Source organism: Pelodiscus sinensis, chromosome 13 (genome assembly GCF_052426305.1).
Source record: "Pelodiscus sinensis isolate ZL-2025 chromosome 13, ASM5242630v1, whole genome shotgun sequence".
NCBI classification, from domain to species: Eukaryota; Metazoa; Chordata; order Testudines; family Trionychidae; genus Pelodiscus; species Pelodiscus sinensis.
In genome coordinates, this window is record NC_143064.1 from 42,885,045 (window position 1) to 42,904,182 (window position 19,138).

Sequence of the window (19,138 nt, forward strand, 5' to 3'; positions counted from 1 at the left end):
CTAAGCTACACATTAAAACTATCAGCATAAAAATATGTACAGGATTTCCTCCTACATTTGTGTGTCTTCCTTGCTAATCACAAGTGGGTATGGTATATTTTTTTTCCTAAGCCAAATAAAAGAAACTAGGGGGCTGAGCCCTCTACTTGCTTTGCTCCTCTACCTCCTCTCTCCGGCTGCTTTCGTTTCGCTGAGAGAGCCTGTTGACACTTATGACGCGATGATGTCATTCTGTTGCCTGGCGGGAAACTTGTTATCTGTCAGGAAAAACTTCTTTATATCTAGAGAGGGATAAAGTTCAACTCTTTCAATACCACAGGAATAATTTTCATTTGGGAGAGAAAAATCAAAATTGGAGAAAAGTAAACACAATTCACTTAAGATCAAAATTATAATAAAATACGAGTTGAACAGAAAGTAGATTTTAATATGAAATGAAGAACAAGTCTTGTATTTCCTAAGATCTCCAGTAATGTGCTGTTATTTGGTAGCAAAATCCTTGATCTTTTTTAAAGTTGCAAAACTTACCTCAAGATTTCTGAAAAATAAAAACAAATGAAGAAACACCTTAGGTGTGTCTACAATGGCACCCTGAGCCGGAAAAGGGATGCTAACGAGACACTTTGGAATTGCAAATGCCGTGGGGGATTTAACTATCCCCCGCGGCATTTGCATGAACATGGCTGCTCCTTTCTTCCGGCTCGGGGTTTTGCCAGAGAAAAGCACCAGTCTAGATGGGATCTTGCGGAAAATAAGCCCTTTTCCGGAAGATCCCTTCTTCCTACGGAAAGGAGTGTCCATGTAGACACAGCCCTTTTCCAGAAAGGGGTGACAATGTAGACACAGCCCTTAAGATTTTATGTGCCCTTTCTGGAAAATATCAGGAAAAGTCTGATCACTAAGCGACTATTGCATATATATTATTTGACCACGTAATAGGACTTTATAACTTCCTAGATTTGTATTATCATGGTATTTGCATGTAATTTTGCATGTTTTTTGAGACAAGATGTGTCACATGCGGTAAGAAATTATACACCGGTGTTTGGAAACGTGTAGGGTTGTGCGTCGGGTGGGAGGCAGGGTTGTTTAGGGGTTTTTTTGTTCGTTTTTGTACTAAAAATATTTTTGTGACATCATACATCTCAACATTAATTGTTCATTCATTAATTTCCTATTTCTTAAAATGAACATAAGAATATAAGAACGGCCGTACTGGGTCAGACCAAAGGTCCATCTAGCCCAGTAGCCTGTCTGCCAACAGTGGCCAGCACCAGGTGCCCCAAAGAGGGTGGACCAATGACAATGATCAAGCAATTTGTCTCCTGCCATCCCCCTCCAGCCTCTGACAAACAGAGGCCAGGGACAGAGGCCAGGGACACCATTTCTATCCCCTGGCTAATACCCTTTTATGGACCTAACCTCCATGAAATTATCTAGCTTCTCTTTTAACTCTGTTATAGTCCTAGCCTTCACAGCCTCCACAGGCTGACTACACACTATGTGAAGAACTTTCTTTTATTAGTTTTAAACCTGCTACCCATTAACTTCATTTGGTGTCCTCTAGTTCTTCTATTATGGGAACTAATAAAAACTTTTCTTTATCCTCCCTCTCCAAACGACTCAAGATTTTATATACCTCTATCATATCCCCCCTCAGTCTTCTCTTTTCTAAACTGAAAAGTACCAGTCGCTTTAACCTCTCTTCTTAAACAGTTACAGGTTTATTAAAGAAGCTTATAAATCATATGGTTACAATGGCTATTGCTCTATTTCTTAACTACTAGCAAATATAGATCTTAAAAATGGCTACAAAGAAAATAAAGATAGAAAATAGAAATATTGGTACCAAGTGACAGCTTAATCTTTAAAGAGCTCTAAATGTATGTGTACGCTTAAGACAAAGGACAAATACAGGTACAATTTTTACTCCCTTCTATGCCTCTCGGCTCCAGCAGGTCAAGCCAGGGCAGGTCCCTAAATTCCTAGGAAAGACGAATATGAGGTGGGCATTCTCATGGAACCTCGGGAGGTCAAACACCTAACCTGACCAGCAGATAGATGGTAGATTGACACTCAGAATAAATGTGCTGCTGGACCCATCTTTATACCTATAGGGGCCCGTATCCTCTTTCTTATCTAAGATGCCAAATTGTGTTGGTCTGTCTTTGTGACGCCAGTTCTTACAAGGGAGTTTCAACTTAATTTACACTTGGAAGAGAGATAACTAAATTGTGAGTACTGGACATTTTTTTTACTGGGCGGGAGATTTCTCCCCCCACAGATGGCTGTGTGTTTGTATCAATATGGGTTTCAGTCAAGGGCACTCCTTGGCAGCCTCTTGATCAGTAATTGGCGTGTCTCTGTTTACAGCCATCCAGGGTCACAGCAGCCTGCATATCCAGGCCTTCTGTTCAAGGCTTTTACTGCTCTGTGTGCCCAATATGCTCCAGGCAAGCAAAAATGGATGTTACAGGGGGGTTTCTAGCTGGCTACAGGGAGTACCATAGTTTTATACAGGGGCAGTAAGATATTCTGTGTCTTATTTTCTATCTCTTTCTTAATAATTCTTAGCATCCTATTTGCCTTTTTGAATTCCGCTGCACACTGTGTAGAAGTTTTCAGAGAACTATCCACGATAACTCCAAGATCTCTTTCCTGATTTGTCATAGCCAAATTAGCCCCCATCATAGTGTACGTATAGTTGGGGTTATTTTTCCCGATGTGCATTACTTTACACTTATCCACATTAAATTACATTTGCCATTTTGTTGCCCAATCACTCAGTTTGGCAAGATCTTTTTGTACTCCCTCACAGTCTGTTTCTGTCTTGACTATCCTAAACAGTTTGGTATCATCCACACACTTTACCATCTCACTGCTTACCCCTTTCTCCAGATCATTTATGAATAAGTTGAATAGTATTGGTCCCAGGACTGACCCTTGGGAGACACCACTAGTTACCCCTCTCCACTCGAAAATTTACCATTTATTCCTACCCTTTGTTTCCTGTCTTTTAACTAGTTCTCAATCCAAAAAAAGGACCTTCCCTCTTATCCCATGGCCATGTAATTTACACAAGAGCCTTTGGTGAGGGACCTTGTCAAAGGCTTTCTGAAAATCTAAGTATACTATATCTACTGGATCCCCCTTGTCTGCATGTTTGTTAACCCCTTCAAAGTACTATAATAGATTAGTAAGACATGATTTCCTTTTACAGAAACCATGTTGACTTTTGTCCAACAAATTATGTTCTTCTATATGCCTCACAATTTTATTCTTTACTATTGTTTTGACTAATTTGCCCGGTACTGAAGTTAGACTTACATCAAAATTTAAATGGTTTTGGTGTATGAGGAGTACAGTGAGGAGCCATGCTCTGGATGAGCTTAAGTCTCTTAGTTGTCATAGTGATTTTTCTCTGTTTTGGCTTTTAACAAATCTATAGGAAATACAGAAGGGAGGATGTGCGTCTGGTGTGATATGAGAAATGTGAAATGTAAATGATGGAGGTATATCTTCGTATAAAATGTTGAGCATTTAAAATACTGTAGATTGCAAATGTTTTGGGCTTAAACTGGAAAAAACTGATTTTGTTTCACTTTCATATCTTCTATTCCTTTTTTCTTCTAGCTGCTTCTACATTCCCTGTCTCCTGACCTATTAATCCATTGTCCTCTGACTATGTCCCTTCCCAAACTCCTTTGCTTCATATTTTCCGCCATCTTTGAGTGCATGAACTATCATACGGTAAAAACATAGAGAAGACCAGACACTTTATTTTTAAACTTCCCTTTGGTAGAGTTAGAAGGAATAGAGAGCTGTGTACCTTCGGGTTATTTTGCAATAAACCAAATGTGGTCTGCAAGAACAGTGAGAAGTCCTGTGGCACCTTATAGACTGACAGCTTTATTAGTCTATAAGGTGCCACCGGCCTTCTCGTTGTTGTTGCAGATTCAGACTAACATGGCTACCCCTCTGATACAAATGTAATCTGGTCTTCACTATGATGTTTTCTTCAAGATAAGCTCATGAATGTTGTTTTTCATGAAGTCAAAAACACTCTTTTCAGCCATGAAGACAAATCCTAACAACACAAGAGACTTAAGAATCTATGGAAAATCTATGCCTGAATATAAACTCCTCTGGGAGAGGTTTTTTGGAGTCTTTTGGTCAGAGTCCTGGGCAGATGTTGGCCATGGATTTTGGAGGGGCAGTTAGGTCTCATAGGGTATGTCTAGACTACAGGTTTTTTTCGAAAAAAGTAGCCTTTTTTCAAAAAAACTTCACTTGCATCTAGACTGCAGCCACGTTCTTTCTAATGTAAATCAAAAGAATGTAGCAGTTTTTTCGATTATGGTAAACCTCATTTTACGAGGAATAACGCCTTTTTTCCAAAGTACTCTTTCAAAAAAAAAGGTGCTATTGTACGCAAACTGTGTATTTTCCAAAGAGAACGTCAGACTCTCGTTCAGAAACCATGTCTTTATTTCTTAAAAAACAAACAAACAAACAAAAAATCCTCATCTATTTTCCTTGCTTGGGGAATTGGCAGAGCATCATAAAAGTTATCATCTGACGAAGTGGGTCTTTGCCCACGAAAGCTTATGCTCCTACACTTCAGTTAGTCTATAAGGTGCCACAGGACTCCTCGTCGCTTTTGCAGATTCAGACTAACACGGCTACCCCTCTGATTCATAAAAGTTAGTGGTTCTGCCAGTACCTAGCATTGTACCAGAAGGCTAGAGCTGCTGAAGATATCTTGAGGGCCTGGTTACACATTTCCAGACATAATATTTGAGCTACATTCAAGGACCTTGCTAATAAATTGATGTTCTAATTAACAATGACTGTTAGAATAATAAATTATAGCATACAAAACAAAAAATCGTAAGTTTTCATAAATAGAGCCCCTAAAATGTCACGATATACAGGTCTGGAGTCATGGGAGCCAAGTATTGAGAAGAGAAGGTGAATAATAGTTAAGTTATCTGCGTCTCCTGGTGCATTTCTCTTTTGGAATGTTGGATTTCAGGAAAACTTTTACCTGTTGAAATCCATGGGCATAATAGAAGAATCCTAAACACTTCTAGTGAAAAAAACCTGAAGATTGTATTGAGGAATAAGCAGACTTCTTGTTTTGGTGAGTATGGTGATTGTAACTATGTAACTCTTTTTATGCAAGCCCAAATTCTTAGTTATGAGTCCTTCCAATGATTGGGATTTTTAGATATTACTGCTGTACAAATAAAAATAATGTTTTCTGTAGTTCATTGACAACTGTACAGTAGGTTGTTTGCTCCTTTAGCTTTTTGTCTAGCAAAAGGACAAAGTGGTTTTTTTTTAAAGAAAATGTATATATCTAATTATTTTAAGTTGGATGATTTTATTTTAAAGACTTAATGGTACGCATTTGATAGCCAGAATTCTTTGCTTGTCTTTGAACAGTAGGAAAGTGAGAGAAACTGCATACCAGTATTTGGAAAGGTAGCTGTGTTGGTCTGTTTCTGCAAAAATAATTTCTTAGGGTATTACAGCATAAGTTTCTGTTGACTTACAACTCACTTCCTCAGAGGGATTGATTGTAGGGCTACTCATGATGGTAACAACACTGCAAACTGTAAGCAATTCAAAATTATGCTTTTAGAGTGATTATAATTCTGTGCTGAGTTACAGCACAAAGCCCAAATCTTCAAAACCTTATTTAATTAGGTCTTACGTTCCTCACATAGAGTGGTCTTAAGCGGTTCACTCTACACGGATTCTAATTTTATATTTTAACTGTTCTGTGATAAGCCAGCCCAAAAGTAGTTAGTTACAAAGTGCAGATGTGTGTGGTCACCTTATCTCAAAAAAGATAGCTTGGCATTGGAAAACGGTTTAAAAAAAAAAGGACAAGAAAATGATCAGGGGTTTGGAATGTCTACCATGTGAGGAGAGATTATTAAAACTGGGATTTTTCAGGTTAGAAAAGAAGAGACTATAGGAGGGAGTCTATACAATCATGACTGGTATGGAAATGGTAAATAAGGAAAAGTTATATACTTGCTCCCATAACAAAAGAACTAGGGGCCACCAAATGAAATTAATAAGGTAGCAGGTATAAAGCAAAGGAAGTATTTCTTCATATAGTGCACAATGTGGGGAACTCCTTGCCAAAGGATGTTCTGAGGACCCGGATGGATAGGAATGGTGTTTCTAGCCTGTTTGTCAGGAATGCATGACGGTCAGGATCACTGGATGAGTACATGTTATGTTTTCTGAGGCACTTGGCATTGACCATTGTCAGAAGACAAGAATACTGATCTAGATGGACATTTGGCCTGACCTAGTATGAGCATTCTTGTGTGTATTTTTACTTTCTCCAGCAGAGAAAATCCACATGATCTGCATTTTGTTCTTCGCCACAATTTATGAAAAAGTCATTATCTGTTTTGTATTTTAAATTATCTAAAAATGTATGCATAGTATCTTCATCAGTCTTTTGTAGAACTCTGTCAGTTTTAACTGGACTTTTTTCTGATATTTCTAAGCTAGAATGTATATTATGTGTTTCAGAAGTGTGTATATATAATAAACATTTTAGCAAAGAAAAAAAGATGGCTGCATCAAATTCTTCTGTTTTCCAGAAGCAAAATGCAGGACAATGTAGCACTTTAAAGACTAACAAGATGGTTTATTAGATGATGAGCTTTCATGGGCCAGACCCACTTCCTCAGATCAAATAGTGGGTCTGGCCCACAAAAGCTCATCATCTAATAAACCATCTTGTTAGTCTTTAAAGTGCTACATTGTCCTGCATTTTGCTTCAGCTACCCCAGACTAACACGGCTACATTTCTATCACTATTCTGTTTTCCATGCAGTTATATATCAAACCATGAAAAGGATTCAGCCTGAAGGTATAAGGAGGTTATGCAATTGCTTTGTGCAGGAGCATTGGAACACATTTTTATACTGGGGGGTGCTGATCAGTTTTCCCTCTCAGCTGCAGGGCAGCACAGCTTCAGAGGTGAGTAATCTGCTCCACCCAGTCAGTCAGCTTCCTGCACCAAGCCCTGAGGCTCTGACTGGGAGGGCTGATTAATCACTTGTGAAGGTGTGCTGCCCCGCAGCTTAGAGGGAGAACTGGTGCTGATTAGCTCACAGACATTTACCTCCCCCCTCCTTCCCCCTCTGTTCTGAAATTTGATTTGTCCTTTTTATATGTGTTCACTTTGTTTGATTGTATTCCTTTGGTATATATGGTCATGCCTATTTTCTTCCACACTTTGATCTGAGGAAGTGGATCTGGCCCACGAAAGCTCATCATCTAATAAACCATCTTGTTAGTCTTTAAAGTGCTACATAGTCCTGTTTTTTGTTGGTGCTGAGTGTCATTGAGCCGAGTTATAAATCCTGTATGTAATGGAAACTACTTCAAGTCAGAGGGTGCAGCAGTACCTCAGTTTCCACTGCCAATTATGTTTTCTGGTGAGTCAATTTTGTTTATTCTCTCAGGAGGCTACAGTGGTTCAAGAACACAATGATTTTCTGCCTCTTTAAACTACAGATTTTTTTAATACTCTACAAGTTTCATACCTAGTTCTGTCAGTCTTCCAGGTTGTGAATATTCACACTATTAGATAGCAAAAACTTAGAGATACCCATTGGATGAAATTTAATCTTGGCATAATTTGGTTGAAGTTATCAAGGTCTTGGTCCTTGAAAGTTATATTGCCCTAGCTACAAAGGATGGGGGGAAAGAGGAGCTATGAAAACCTAATCTGCATTGTAGATGCAGCTCTGTAAATGGAAGCGACCATAGCAAACATAATACAGGAACAGGAAATTCCCTTCTGTCCAGATAACCTGTCCCTAGGCTATTTGTCTAGGCTAGCATAGCTGTGCTGCTACAGTCTTCATAGTATGGTCATACCCTCAAAGTTCAAGTGGAGATATTGTCCTAATAACATAGTAGAGAGGTGAATGGATTTTTACCAGCTAATCCGTGAATTTAAATACTTCTGTTTGAACTTTTGATAACATGAGAACCATTGGAAGCAAATCAATACTCTGTATTCCATATATTATGTCAAGTGGTGGTGATCTTTTCCTCTATAAGACTAAAAAACCCAACAGAATCTTGAACAAAAATCTAGGCAGGCAAGTGATTCGTAAGTAATTCATGAGAAGTGGTCAGTATCTGGGTGCAAGAGTCAGAGCAGAAGTGATGAATATGTCTCTTCCAGAGCCAACTACGCTGGCCAATTGTGTTGCCTGTGGGGTCCAGAGCAGTTGCCCCGATTTGCCATATATTCTTTGTAATATGGAACCAACCTTAATAACTCTCAGATTTGGATGAGGGGAGCAGGAGTAACATGACTTGTACAATTGTGGAATGGCCAAACCCCCACATGTAAGAAACAGCAGCCTGGTGCATGCACCCCTGCTTCTCAGCCTTCTGTAGGAGTAGCACATTCGTTGCGCCTGTTAAGGCAGATTATATCTTGAGGATTCCATTCCTTAATTTCCACAGCAGTTCCCCTGAGTGTATAATTGATTTGAATAGACTGTGTGTGTGTTGAAGGATTTGGTACTTTCATACAGAAAAATGAAGGCACATGGCAGGGTATGGATGTGAAATATCTATAAAAACAGTAACTGTTAAAAATCCTATTGGTTACACAGTTAACCATTTTACCTGGTGATACACAGGTAGCCTCATGCTGAGGCTCTGCAGCCGGCAGTCTATGGTGTGCACTAGCTGTTGGCTCTACTCCCAGGGAGCTGGCTGCCACCCCACTCTGTGGGCTCTTCCAACCCACTCCTGGGGAGCCGGCTGCCCCACACAGTAAGCTCTGCAGCCAGCAGGCTCTGGATTCTGGCACGCATCGCCTCCAAGCTGCAGGCCCCAGTCCAGCGGTGCCAGCTTCCCCATGTTGTGGGCTCTGCAGCCAGCGACCTGGGAGAAGGCGGAATTGGGCTAATGCTTATCTGTTTCTTGTTACCAGTTATTCAGCTAACCAGTTAAACTCTTAGCTCCTATTTAGGGCCTACTTAAAGTTATGCCACATCTCCATTTGCCATCTCTGACTGAATGCTAAGGGGAGCTTCGGTTAGCACAAGTGCTCCCGGCAATCATTTGCTCCCATCTGCCTCCCACTGTAAAGTTCAGCGCTGAGCTCGGTTTAAGGTGAGCAGACTCTAGTTACATAGTTTACATAGCTAGAGTTGTATACCTTAACTGACCTTCAGAGTGTAGCGTAGACCTGGCCTGAGAGAAGCTGGATTAGGCTAAGATGCTTACTTTGATAAGTAGTGAATATCTGTTTACATTAGCAGCTTGGGAAATCAAGTGCATTTGTCCCCCAATATCTTACCTGTTTGTTCACTCTCCAGTCAAGTAAATCTTTGCATTAAAAAGCAATGGTGTTACTGATTTCTAATTCTCAAATTGTTGTTGGGAAAAGCTTCCTTTTGTTATAGGAATAACATGTAATTTGCAATGTTGGATTTTCTCAGACTATTACAGCTGTCAGTTAAAATTGCCTAAACAGATGCAGGTATTACGAAGGTATTTCTATGTCTCTTTCTAAAAATGTACGAGTGTAATATATTTGTTTCACAGTGCTAACATCTGCACATGTAAAGCAATTTTTTTATATATTTTTTGTTATGGGAACTAGAATTCAGCTATTTATGGGATGTTTGACTCTCAGATAATAATTTGGAGACATCAGTCTGGTGTCTAGTGTATACCTTTTCCCATTGAAAATAAAATAAAATTAGAAGTAAGCATCCCCTTTTTAGCAGAATAAAGCAAAGAAAGCCAAAGGATTTAATTTTCAAGTAAATAATTTTTTTCCACACCTAGACATATTTCCATTCCAGTGGTGTGCATTTTGATGTGACACCATAAAGAAGCTATTGTTCATTTTGCAATTATTTGTGCATATGTAGAAGAGTTAATTTCCTATGGTTGTTATTAGGTCACCTTACATTAGAGCATGTAGTCAGCAGTTTAAAATGTTTATTTATTCTGGTTACTCCCCCCTCCCTCCTGGACATCTACTGTTATAAATTGCAGCAGCTCTGGTTGAAGCTGTAACCTCACCTGTTATGCTGACTAATATTGACTCATTGTTTCTTGTAGCCTCCCTTTCTGTCTATATCTCTTCTTTTTTTGTCTTATGCTTAGATTGTAAAGTCCTGTAGGGTAGGGACTGTCTTTTTTATCTGCATTTCTACAGTGTCAAACACAATGAGGTCCATGAATGGAGTTCTAGCACTATAATATATATTTTAAAAAAAACCCAAACCCTAATAATCTAACCTTTTTTGTAGCAGAAAATGTGGACAAAGTTAACCAGCTTTAGTTCCACCTTTGTAACATGATATATGATCTGATGGAGTCTTTTAATATTTATGTGGATAGTGAAAGTCTGAGGAGACCAGGCTTGTTTTCCTCTTTTCTTTTTTTTTTCCCCCAAAGGAAAAAAAAAACCACCATAAGAATACAAAGTTATTCAAGTTCTTGACGAATCCACTTTGCCATTAAGATTGATGTAATACACCATATTCTATGTGAACCTTTGAATATAATTAGAATAAGTGAGTGATGTTTTCATGCGCTTATTATCTGTACCATTTTCAAGTGAAGGTTGCCTTTGTGATAGGACAATTCCTGCAGCGCCTTTCAAAGAGATATTGAATTAAGTTTATGTCTTATTCTGGAATGGGATCAAATGTGACCCCTCTAGTGGCAAGATATGACAGATGCAGTATCTGGGAATTCAAAAGACTATTGTGAAAATGTCGAGTTTTGGACAAGTATAGACCCTAAGCAAACTCTTCAACTCTGGTTATGAGAATCCAAAACTTCTGAAGCTACAACTTGAGAATAAGGTCATTGTCTCCTGGTTATTTGCTACAGAAGGCCAACATCAAAGGCCCAAGCTGTAGGAAGAAACAGCTGATTGCCCAGCATTTATGTTAAGCTTTTGGTCTGGTTCTAGAGCTGAGATGGATAAACTTTTAACCACTGGTAAAACTTAGTTTTTGAAGGACCTAAAAGCCATATGAGTAGTAGAAGGAGGTAATTTCTGATAGTGTTTATATATATATATATATATATATATATATACTTTCCATGTTTTTTTCCACAGTGCTTTCAACTTAAAAATAAATAAACTTAAATAGAAAGAACTGTGTGGTAAATAAGGAAGGAATTATGAGAAACATGCTGGTCACAGTTCTTGGAGAGAAAGTGAAGTGCTGGCACTGGTCTAGTTAGGTAGCCTGGCTTGCTGGGGATATAAAAGTGTAAGGTAGGGAGCTCTGCAGTCTGAAAAATCCTTGGTCAGGAGAGGGAAACACACAAGAGTCTGCCTATGAGAGATAATGACTGGGAACTAGCATCCTAAAGTGGGTGTCCTTGATGGACCACAGATAGGTAATGAAGGGGCTGTTGCCATGAAACTGTTGCATTTTAGCACTGTAGGATGAATTATATTCACTTGATTATTCTTGTGTTCATATTCGTTCATGTTTCTTAGTAATTTTATGTTTATAGTGAAGTGAAGTAATTGTAACAATTTAGATTTAATACTTGCAGAATTGATAGTCTTGCAAAACATATAATGAGAATTCAATCCATTGCTCTGGCTCCATTCAATAGCTCATTGTGCAGTTACACTGCATCTCATTCCCAACACACAGGTGAAAGGCAGTGGCTGTGAGTTTACTACTGGTAGAGCAATGCATTACATTCATTCACACTTATAAATTCAGTAATAATTAAAACACTTGTGGATTACAGATTCTTATCACATTTTGTCAGCTGGTCAAACTGAGGCAGAGAGAGGTTAATCACTAGCTCAAATCCACACAAAGTAAGCTCTAGAGCACACTTTGGCCTTGAGAGCAGTAGGACAGACAACACACCTCATGTACCATGACACATCTTTATAGACTAGGTGGTTATTAAGAATGCCCAAACTGTAGAAGTGCTTATTCTAGCTTTATTATTGGGGAGAGTTCAGCACCCCAGTTCTAGAATTCATGCTGAGGAGAAAAGCCAACTTGAGCAGAAATATATACTGTACATAACAACTCATGTGGTCTTTTATTATTTATTACTGGCAGCTGTAATTCCTCTGGACAAGAATTCTTTGAAAACAACACACCACAGCGCCACCACATTTTTTACTTGAAAAGTTCTCCTTTGGTTTTGCATGTAGATCAAGAATGGCATCTGAAAACAGTCTCAGTTCTAAGCTTAGACAGTCTGTCATTGAGAACTGTGTGTGTGTGTGTGGGTGGGTGGGCGGGCGGGGCTGGAATTTGGTCCTTTAATACCAATGAGACATATTTTGCTTGTGGTGGAAAAGAATACACTTAATCACCATGTTTATGGTAAAAATGAATGATTGCGTAGAAAAAGTATTCAAAACTTAAGCTCCAATTCTGTACATGGATGAAGGTTAACAATCTTCTAGATGAAGTGAGTCTTACTCTGAGAGAGATGCTCTCTGATGGAAAATTTTGTCTGATGTCATAACTGAGCTAGATTCCTAGTTAAAGGAAAGCTACTTGCTGACTCTTTTGTGAAATGTAACTGGGAAGACCCAGATGTCCACGGAATTATGAAAGGAGTCATAGGAGCTTTGACAAAGGAGTGGTCAAGGAACAACTGGGATGATGGAAAAGAGTTCAGAAAGAAGAAATGTTTCATTGAGAAGCTGCTAGTAGTAATAAACTATTGTTTTAAATTCATGGGATTTCTGGTTTTGGATTGCATTGTATTTTGGTGACCATTTAAACCATTATTTTAAAGAAAAGAAAGAGGCCGCCATCAAAATACAAGCAGTGCACGTACTTTTGTATGATTGGGAACCTCCAACATAGCATCTGTGAAGGGAATGTGTTACAGCCCAGGACTTGTCTACCACAGGGAAGGATGTTGATTTCCATCGAACATCCTGAAGTCATGTTTCATGTGCAAACAGGAATAACTCCACCCTGGATCAAACCAGTATTCCATTTACCATAATCCAGAACACTGTTTTAGAGTGGCTAATATTTCATGTTTGAAAGAGAGGTGCTAGAAAGCTCAGCTGACGATTATTTAATAGTTTGCCCATAATAGGGCAATGTAGTCATTTACATGATTAACCGATAAACCATGACTGATGGGCTAATCTTCACTACACGCACTCCCAACCCCCTTTCTGCCTCTGTATCAGGGGAGGGGATGTGGGAGCTAATGCCCGTAGGAAGCCAGCTTTTAAGCCGGCTCTCCGTGATCACCAGCTCCTGCAGAGTCACCTCTCATAGCTCGGAGAGAGGGTGTTACCCAGGAACTCAGTAATGACAATGAAATTGATGGAATTTAAACTAGGATCTGATCTTGATTTTGATTTTGTTCCTGACACCAAAGAATTTTTATTGTGCAGCGTAGTTTATCCTTGGAGGCCTGCTTGGCACTGGGTTAGCTGGGCACCAGACTACCCTAGGCTTCAGAATAGGGAAGGCACAGCTTAGAAGGAGACAGCACACAAAAGCCTCTGGCAGCCTCTCAGCAGGCTTGCTCAGGGTGGCTTGGCTGAAGCCTAAGCTGCTGTTCCAGCATAGGCTGGGGAAGCAAATAGGGAGAACAGGTAAGACAGGGGACAATATACCGCCCATTACCAGATGGCTAGCGTGGTGGTCGGGTGTCCCCAGGCTCACCAACACTGCTCACTACCGGATTTCACACAGAGGGTGTTAAAAAAAATCTCGGACCCGGGAAAGACTCTCCGTCCCCAAGCCATTAGGCCATCAGTAAACTGGTGTGCTTAAAATCATATGCTGTGTATGGCACAGTTCATAAAAGTTTCAACTGGGCCCCAGACCTGAACAAGGCCAAAAATCCTTGTCAGGTCCTGCTGTGGGTCGCCAATTCTGTTACCCAGGAACTCAGTATCAATAATAAAATTGAGTTTAAACTAGGATCTGAGCTTATGATTTTTGTTCCTGACACCAGAAGCACAGGTTCCCTGACAACTGTATCTGTCACCAGTGGATTTCTATGGCCCCCAATAAAAACACAACTCAAATATAAATTTAAACAGTCTATTAAAGAATTTGAACAGTACACAGCATATGGTAACACAGAACAAATTAACCCTACTACAATCAGTAAACAGTAAACCAACCCCACACCCTTGAACCAGAAGAGAGAAGAAGATAGTAAAGTATTCCCCAATACAGTAAGGTAAGTTAAAATACTTTACAGGTATCTGTCTGGCTTAGAGGGAAGATGACCCTTAGCAGACGGAGGGAGAGATGCAAGCAGCCTAGGACCTTCTACCATTCAGCAGGGAATCTGCTGGCTGGGAGGAACACTAGGTGATCCTACAGAGATGTTATTCAGGGCTCCGGGCCAACCACAGATTCCTTTATATCGCAGAGGGCTTCACCACAAGGATCAGGATCCGGGATAAGTTGAAGGAATCAGAGAACCCTGCTTAGTGTCCCCTAAACACAAGTCCCCACACCCTTCAGTGGAGGCTGTGAAGGGAGGTACCCACAGTGGTTCAAAGATCCCTATCACTCAGGCAGCTTCTTTACTGCTGCTGGATCTGTAGGCCTTGCTCCGAGCCTTCGCCACGAAGAAAGAGCAGAACCTTACATATGTTGTCAGATGCACAACCAACAAGCAGCAGACGGGTGTTCAGCAGGAGCAGCCTTACCCATCAGACCGACAGTCCTTATATTGTTCCTTGCACGGGAAAAGCAGCAAGGGCGCTGAGTTCACTGTCTCCGTGCCATTTGCAAAATGTCCCATGCCCTGTGCAGCGTAGTGCACATCTGAGGTAAATAATATCCTTGGCGGGAAAATCCAGTTAGAACCAGTTCTGTTTACTTCTTCAGCAGTCCCAAAGACAAAATGGAGTCTGTATTTTCAAGATGGAGTCCATCACAATAATAAAGAGTCTTTAGTCCTTACATTTCCCTAAAAAGTCCTTGGGACGGGGGAGGGAGAGGAAAGGCGGGAGTGGGTACACAGAGGAAGAGGCGTTCAAGCCAGCTCCCCATGCACATTGGTTCCCGCAGAGCCACCCTCTCTCCTCCACACTGCTGCCTCTTTACCAGAGGCGGGAGCCATGCCTGTGGTGAGCTGGCTTAAAAGCGGGCTTCCTATGAGCAGTGGCTCCCTCCTGCCCCTCCCACTCCGTGTGCAACCACTAAAAATTCCAATAGTTACACCTTTACACAAATACATGTTAATTAGCATCCCTAACCCATAATGGATTTTCTTTTTAACTTTGGAAGACTGGTTACTGCCTGAAACACAAATGTGCATATCTATTCTGTTGTTCTCTTTTTAAACCCAGACCAATGGTAATTGTTAATGCTCTCATTAGCTACATAAAAGTCTAATCTTATTTTGAATCATTTAATAATCTTGAACATAACATCTAGCCATAATATGTTCAATGGGCTACTTATGTGTTGTATTTCATTTTATCAATTTTAAATGTGCTGCCTTTCAAAGAGTATCAGTCGGTCATTGAGTTGTGAGTTTAAACATATTTTTTCATTTAACTTGTAATAAACATTGGTATAAAGATGTGTTTTCTTCACTGTCTCAGCTCTTTTCAATCTCTTCATACAAGGAGTCTCTCCATGACTATAATATTTTTGTATCTCCTCTCTGAATTTCTGCTTCATCTTTTAGTTTAGATAACTAGAACAGGACAGAGTATTCCAAGAGAAGGAGTACCACAAATGTATGTATGTGCTGGAGTGGTATACTTCACCCATAGAGAGTGGGGATTTTAGGGATCTGTAGCATAAAAGTTTTAATAAGAGCACTGCTGTTGTTGGGGCAATCTTTTATTGCTCTGCTCTTTCCCCACTTGTTCTGTTTAGGATCTATGAGGCATGTATTAGAGTAGACAACCTTAATCGATCTGTTCTCACTAGTTCATGTCTGTGTAAAATGTATGTATCAGTCCCAGAGAGAGTAGTAACCCTTCTAGTAGAAAGATTTAGCTTTGTTTTGAATCTGTAGTTCTGTTGATGAATTTTGCAGTTTGAGTCTAGCTGTTTTATTGAGTGAGTGTTTATTATTCTGCTGTACTCATATTGCAACACTCCACAAAATTTTAGAGGAAAAAAGAACAATCGAACTTCTACAAAGAAAAGTCCAGTTATCAATCAGTGACAGAAGAAGAAATGTATTTAAGAAAATGTGATAGAAATCTAGTTCTTCTGAGATTTAGATACCTTATATGCCAGGGATTTTACAGATTGATACCCTTTCTAAAGAGCCTCTAAGAACAATATCACTAAACCTGTTTGCCTTGAATAGTGAGGGGAAGAAATCCTGACTAAAGGCTAGTTGGAGGAGAAAGAATGAGACTCTCCTTATTCTCAACCAGAGCAATACTCACTAATTTTAAAAACACTATAATAAAAAAAATGATAAGCAATCTAATTGGTGACCAAAGCATGCCACAAAGTGTAATGGAAAAGGAAAATAAAGAGATGTGTCCTTCACTACATTGTGCCTAGGAGGTAAAACTTAGCCTCATTTAAATTACTGAAGAGAACATAAACTCCACAGCCAAGAGCTGTACACAGAGAATGCCTAGTCCTCTTCTGTCCAAGAAATCTATATTTAAGTGTTGCTGTTTAGCCCATAAAAAAAACAGTTGATTATGTTGACACTACCAATTTGATAATCTCTTAAGCATGTGAAATCTAGCTAGTTTACCCCATCACTATTGCTGAAATCTACCAAAGTAACTGTAACATGCAATATGAGTCAATATGAGTTAATAAATATTTAACTCGTTGCTGAGTAAATAAGTATTTTTTAAACAAAATTAAAATACCTTGATTAAAATATCTTGCATTCAATACTGTCAGTTAACAGTCTGATCCTGCTGTTAATAAAGTAAATGGACATTTTGCCATTTACATCAATAAGCATTGTATTAGACCTTAAATGCTTGCAATATTTCATTTTTTTAAATGTATAGATGACTTTACAAAGTATTAAAGAGTAAAACTATCAACTTGTACCCTCAGGTGCACGTGTGCAAATGAAGGCTTCGTTTGACCCGCTAGGTTTTAGAGGAAAAGAAGTCTAGAAAAATTTATTTAAAATATTTTTCTAAAACTTTTTATAATTCAGAGAAATTAAGATGATTTCCAAGGTTCATGGTGGACAACTGGAGGGCCACCTGGGTTATGAATTCTCTGCCTTTGAATTAATTTTCACTTTGAATTAATTTTAACAGCTGATTAATGGGGGTTAATAAGAATTTTCCTTTAGGAGATATGTTCCTATGGTTGCTCCACTGCAAGTCAAGGTGCATCAGAGAGTTTGATAGAAGGCAGTGCATGCGCTGTGCATGCCTCATTAGCAGTCAGAGCTTTAACAGCATGTGCGTGGTCTGGGCTTCTCCATTCCTTTTCTGCCGTTCCCGTCTAGAGACAAAGGTCAGCAGCTCTGCTTCCTCATCTTTATTGACTAAATTTTCGCTTCACAATTATAGTTAGTCCCACTTAGAATATTTAAAAGACAAAAATCCACCAAAAAAGAGGTTGGCTTCCTCGCTCTTCATGGGGTGATCATCTGGCAAATGTTCTTTTCAGACAAATGCTGCTGCCCGAGTTCTAGCTGCTCCATGGCTCAGCACGTGTGCACCTGCAGGCACCTCCAGCACCGACAGTCTTGGCTGTCAGTTGCCTGCCTTTAATCTGCCTCCCATGGTGACCCTTCTCAGTACGGTGCTGACGGTGCCACATGGAACCCGTGCTGACGGTTCCTCGGTTCCTGACAACGCCATCTTTGTGCTCCATAGCACCACTATGTGGTGTGCTGACACCCATGGCGCCAACCCAGCACGGGGAACACACAGGGCACCCCAAGCTCATATGCCACCTCAGCACATGGAACAGCGGCTTCAGCCTGCGTGATTCACCCCTCTGCATAGTCGTTGCATTGCCCCAGTTTTTCCACCAGGGAGACTTTAGCTGTTCCTTGTGCCCCTGAGTCTCCACTACTGAACACTGAGAAATCTCCACATCACTTGACACTTATTTCCAGTTCTGTCCTGCCCCATCTAGTCTCTCCAGTGAGGCAGAGGGTGATGAGGTCAGAAAGATCCACAATGTTGCTCCCTGGATTGATGCCTGCCAGTGTGGGATATACTATGGCAAGATACTTGTTCCAGAGTGGTATGATCACCCCGGGATGGGACTGCCAATGCCCTTCCCCAGACATTGGCCAGACAACAGTCGGTGGGACTATTACAGGAGGACCCCCCTCCCCTTCCCCAAGGTCCGCTGGCTCTATGAGAGTCTGCTCAGCCAGTACAGGACCTCACTCCCTGTGCCTTGCCTATGACCGAGCGATTGTCCCTCGCACCTCAGGAGGTTGTTACCTCCACCAGCTCCATCTATGGACAAGCTCATATATTTCCTGGACTCTAGAGGAAATATCAGAAACCTAGCCTGAATTCACTGATATACTGCTCTGATAGCTCACTGGCCATGAGAGAGACCTGTAGGGAAACTGCTGTCCATCTCCAATTGAAAGTACAGGGACTTACCTTGAATCTACAGTGTAGCACCCACAGGGACACTCATCTTGAAGAATATCAGTTGCAGTATATGGTGAGTAACTCCTCTTCTAACTGACAAGTTAATTGGGAACGGCGATAGTATTATTGTGGTAATTATCTTCCCCACCTTTTAATCTAAATTATAAAAAGTGGCCCGGCATATTTAAGCTTCACATTCCAAAGCTTTATTACTTTTTTTTATTCATTTCAAAGTAGTACCTACTAACTTTATAGTGAGTTATTATTTTATACACACAAGTACATTATCACTACAGGAGTCCTGACAGGTTCTCCCCACCAACACCTTCAGCTTGTGAAGCTGTTAATAAAAGTTCGTGAAATGTTATTTTTGTATGGCCGTGTTTTGCATTTTCAAGATCCCTGAGAATGTACTTGTTCAAGGAATTAGGAGAAATAATGAGAGACCCGGAGAATTCTGATTATAAAGCCTGTAAAATTGAATCTGTATTAAAACTGTCAGTGAAAAACTAAAGATGATAATATTGTTCCACAACAGTTTAATTAGCACTTCAGTTT

General features: G+C 40.0%; 1 protein-coding gene across 5 annotated transcripts in view; it reads left to right on the forward strand.

Annotated features, from left to right (window-relative positions):
* DIAPH2 (diaphanous related formin 2) overlaps window positions 1-19,138 on the forward strand; it is a 778,453-nt gene that overhangs the window by 395,956 nt on the left and 363,359 nt on the right. Inside the window, exon 24 of one of the 5 annotated variants that reach the window (XM_075896761.2) lies at window positions 5,036-5,232. The exons of the other annotated variants lie outside the window; for them this stretch is intronic. Within the exon in view, the coding sequence (XP_075752876.2) occupies window positions 5,036-5,217 (182 nt within the window). The 3' untranslated portion in view covers window positions 5,218-5,232. Of the gene's footprint in view, window positions 1-5,035; window positions 5,233-19,138 lie in introns of those variants that run through there. 5 annotated transcript variants of the gene reach the window in all.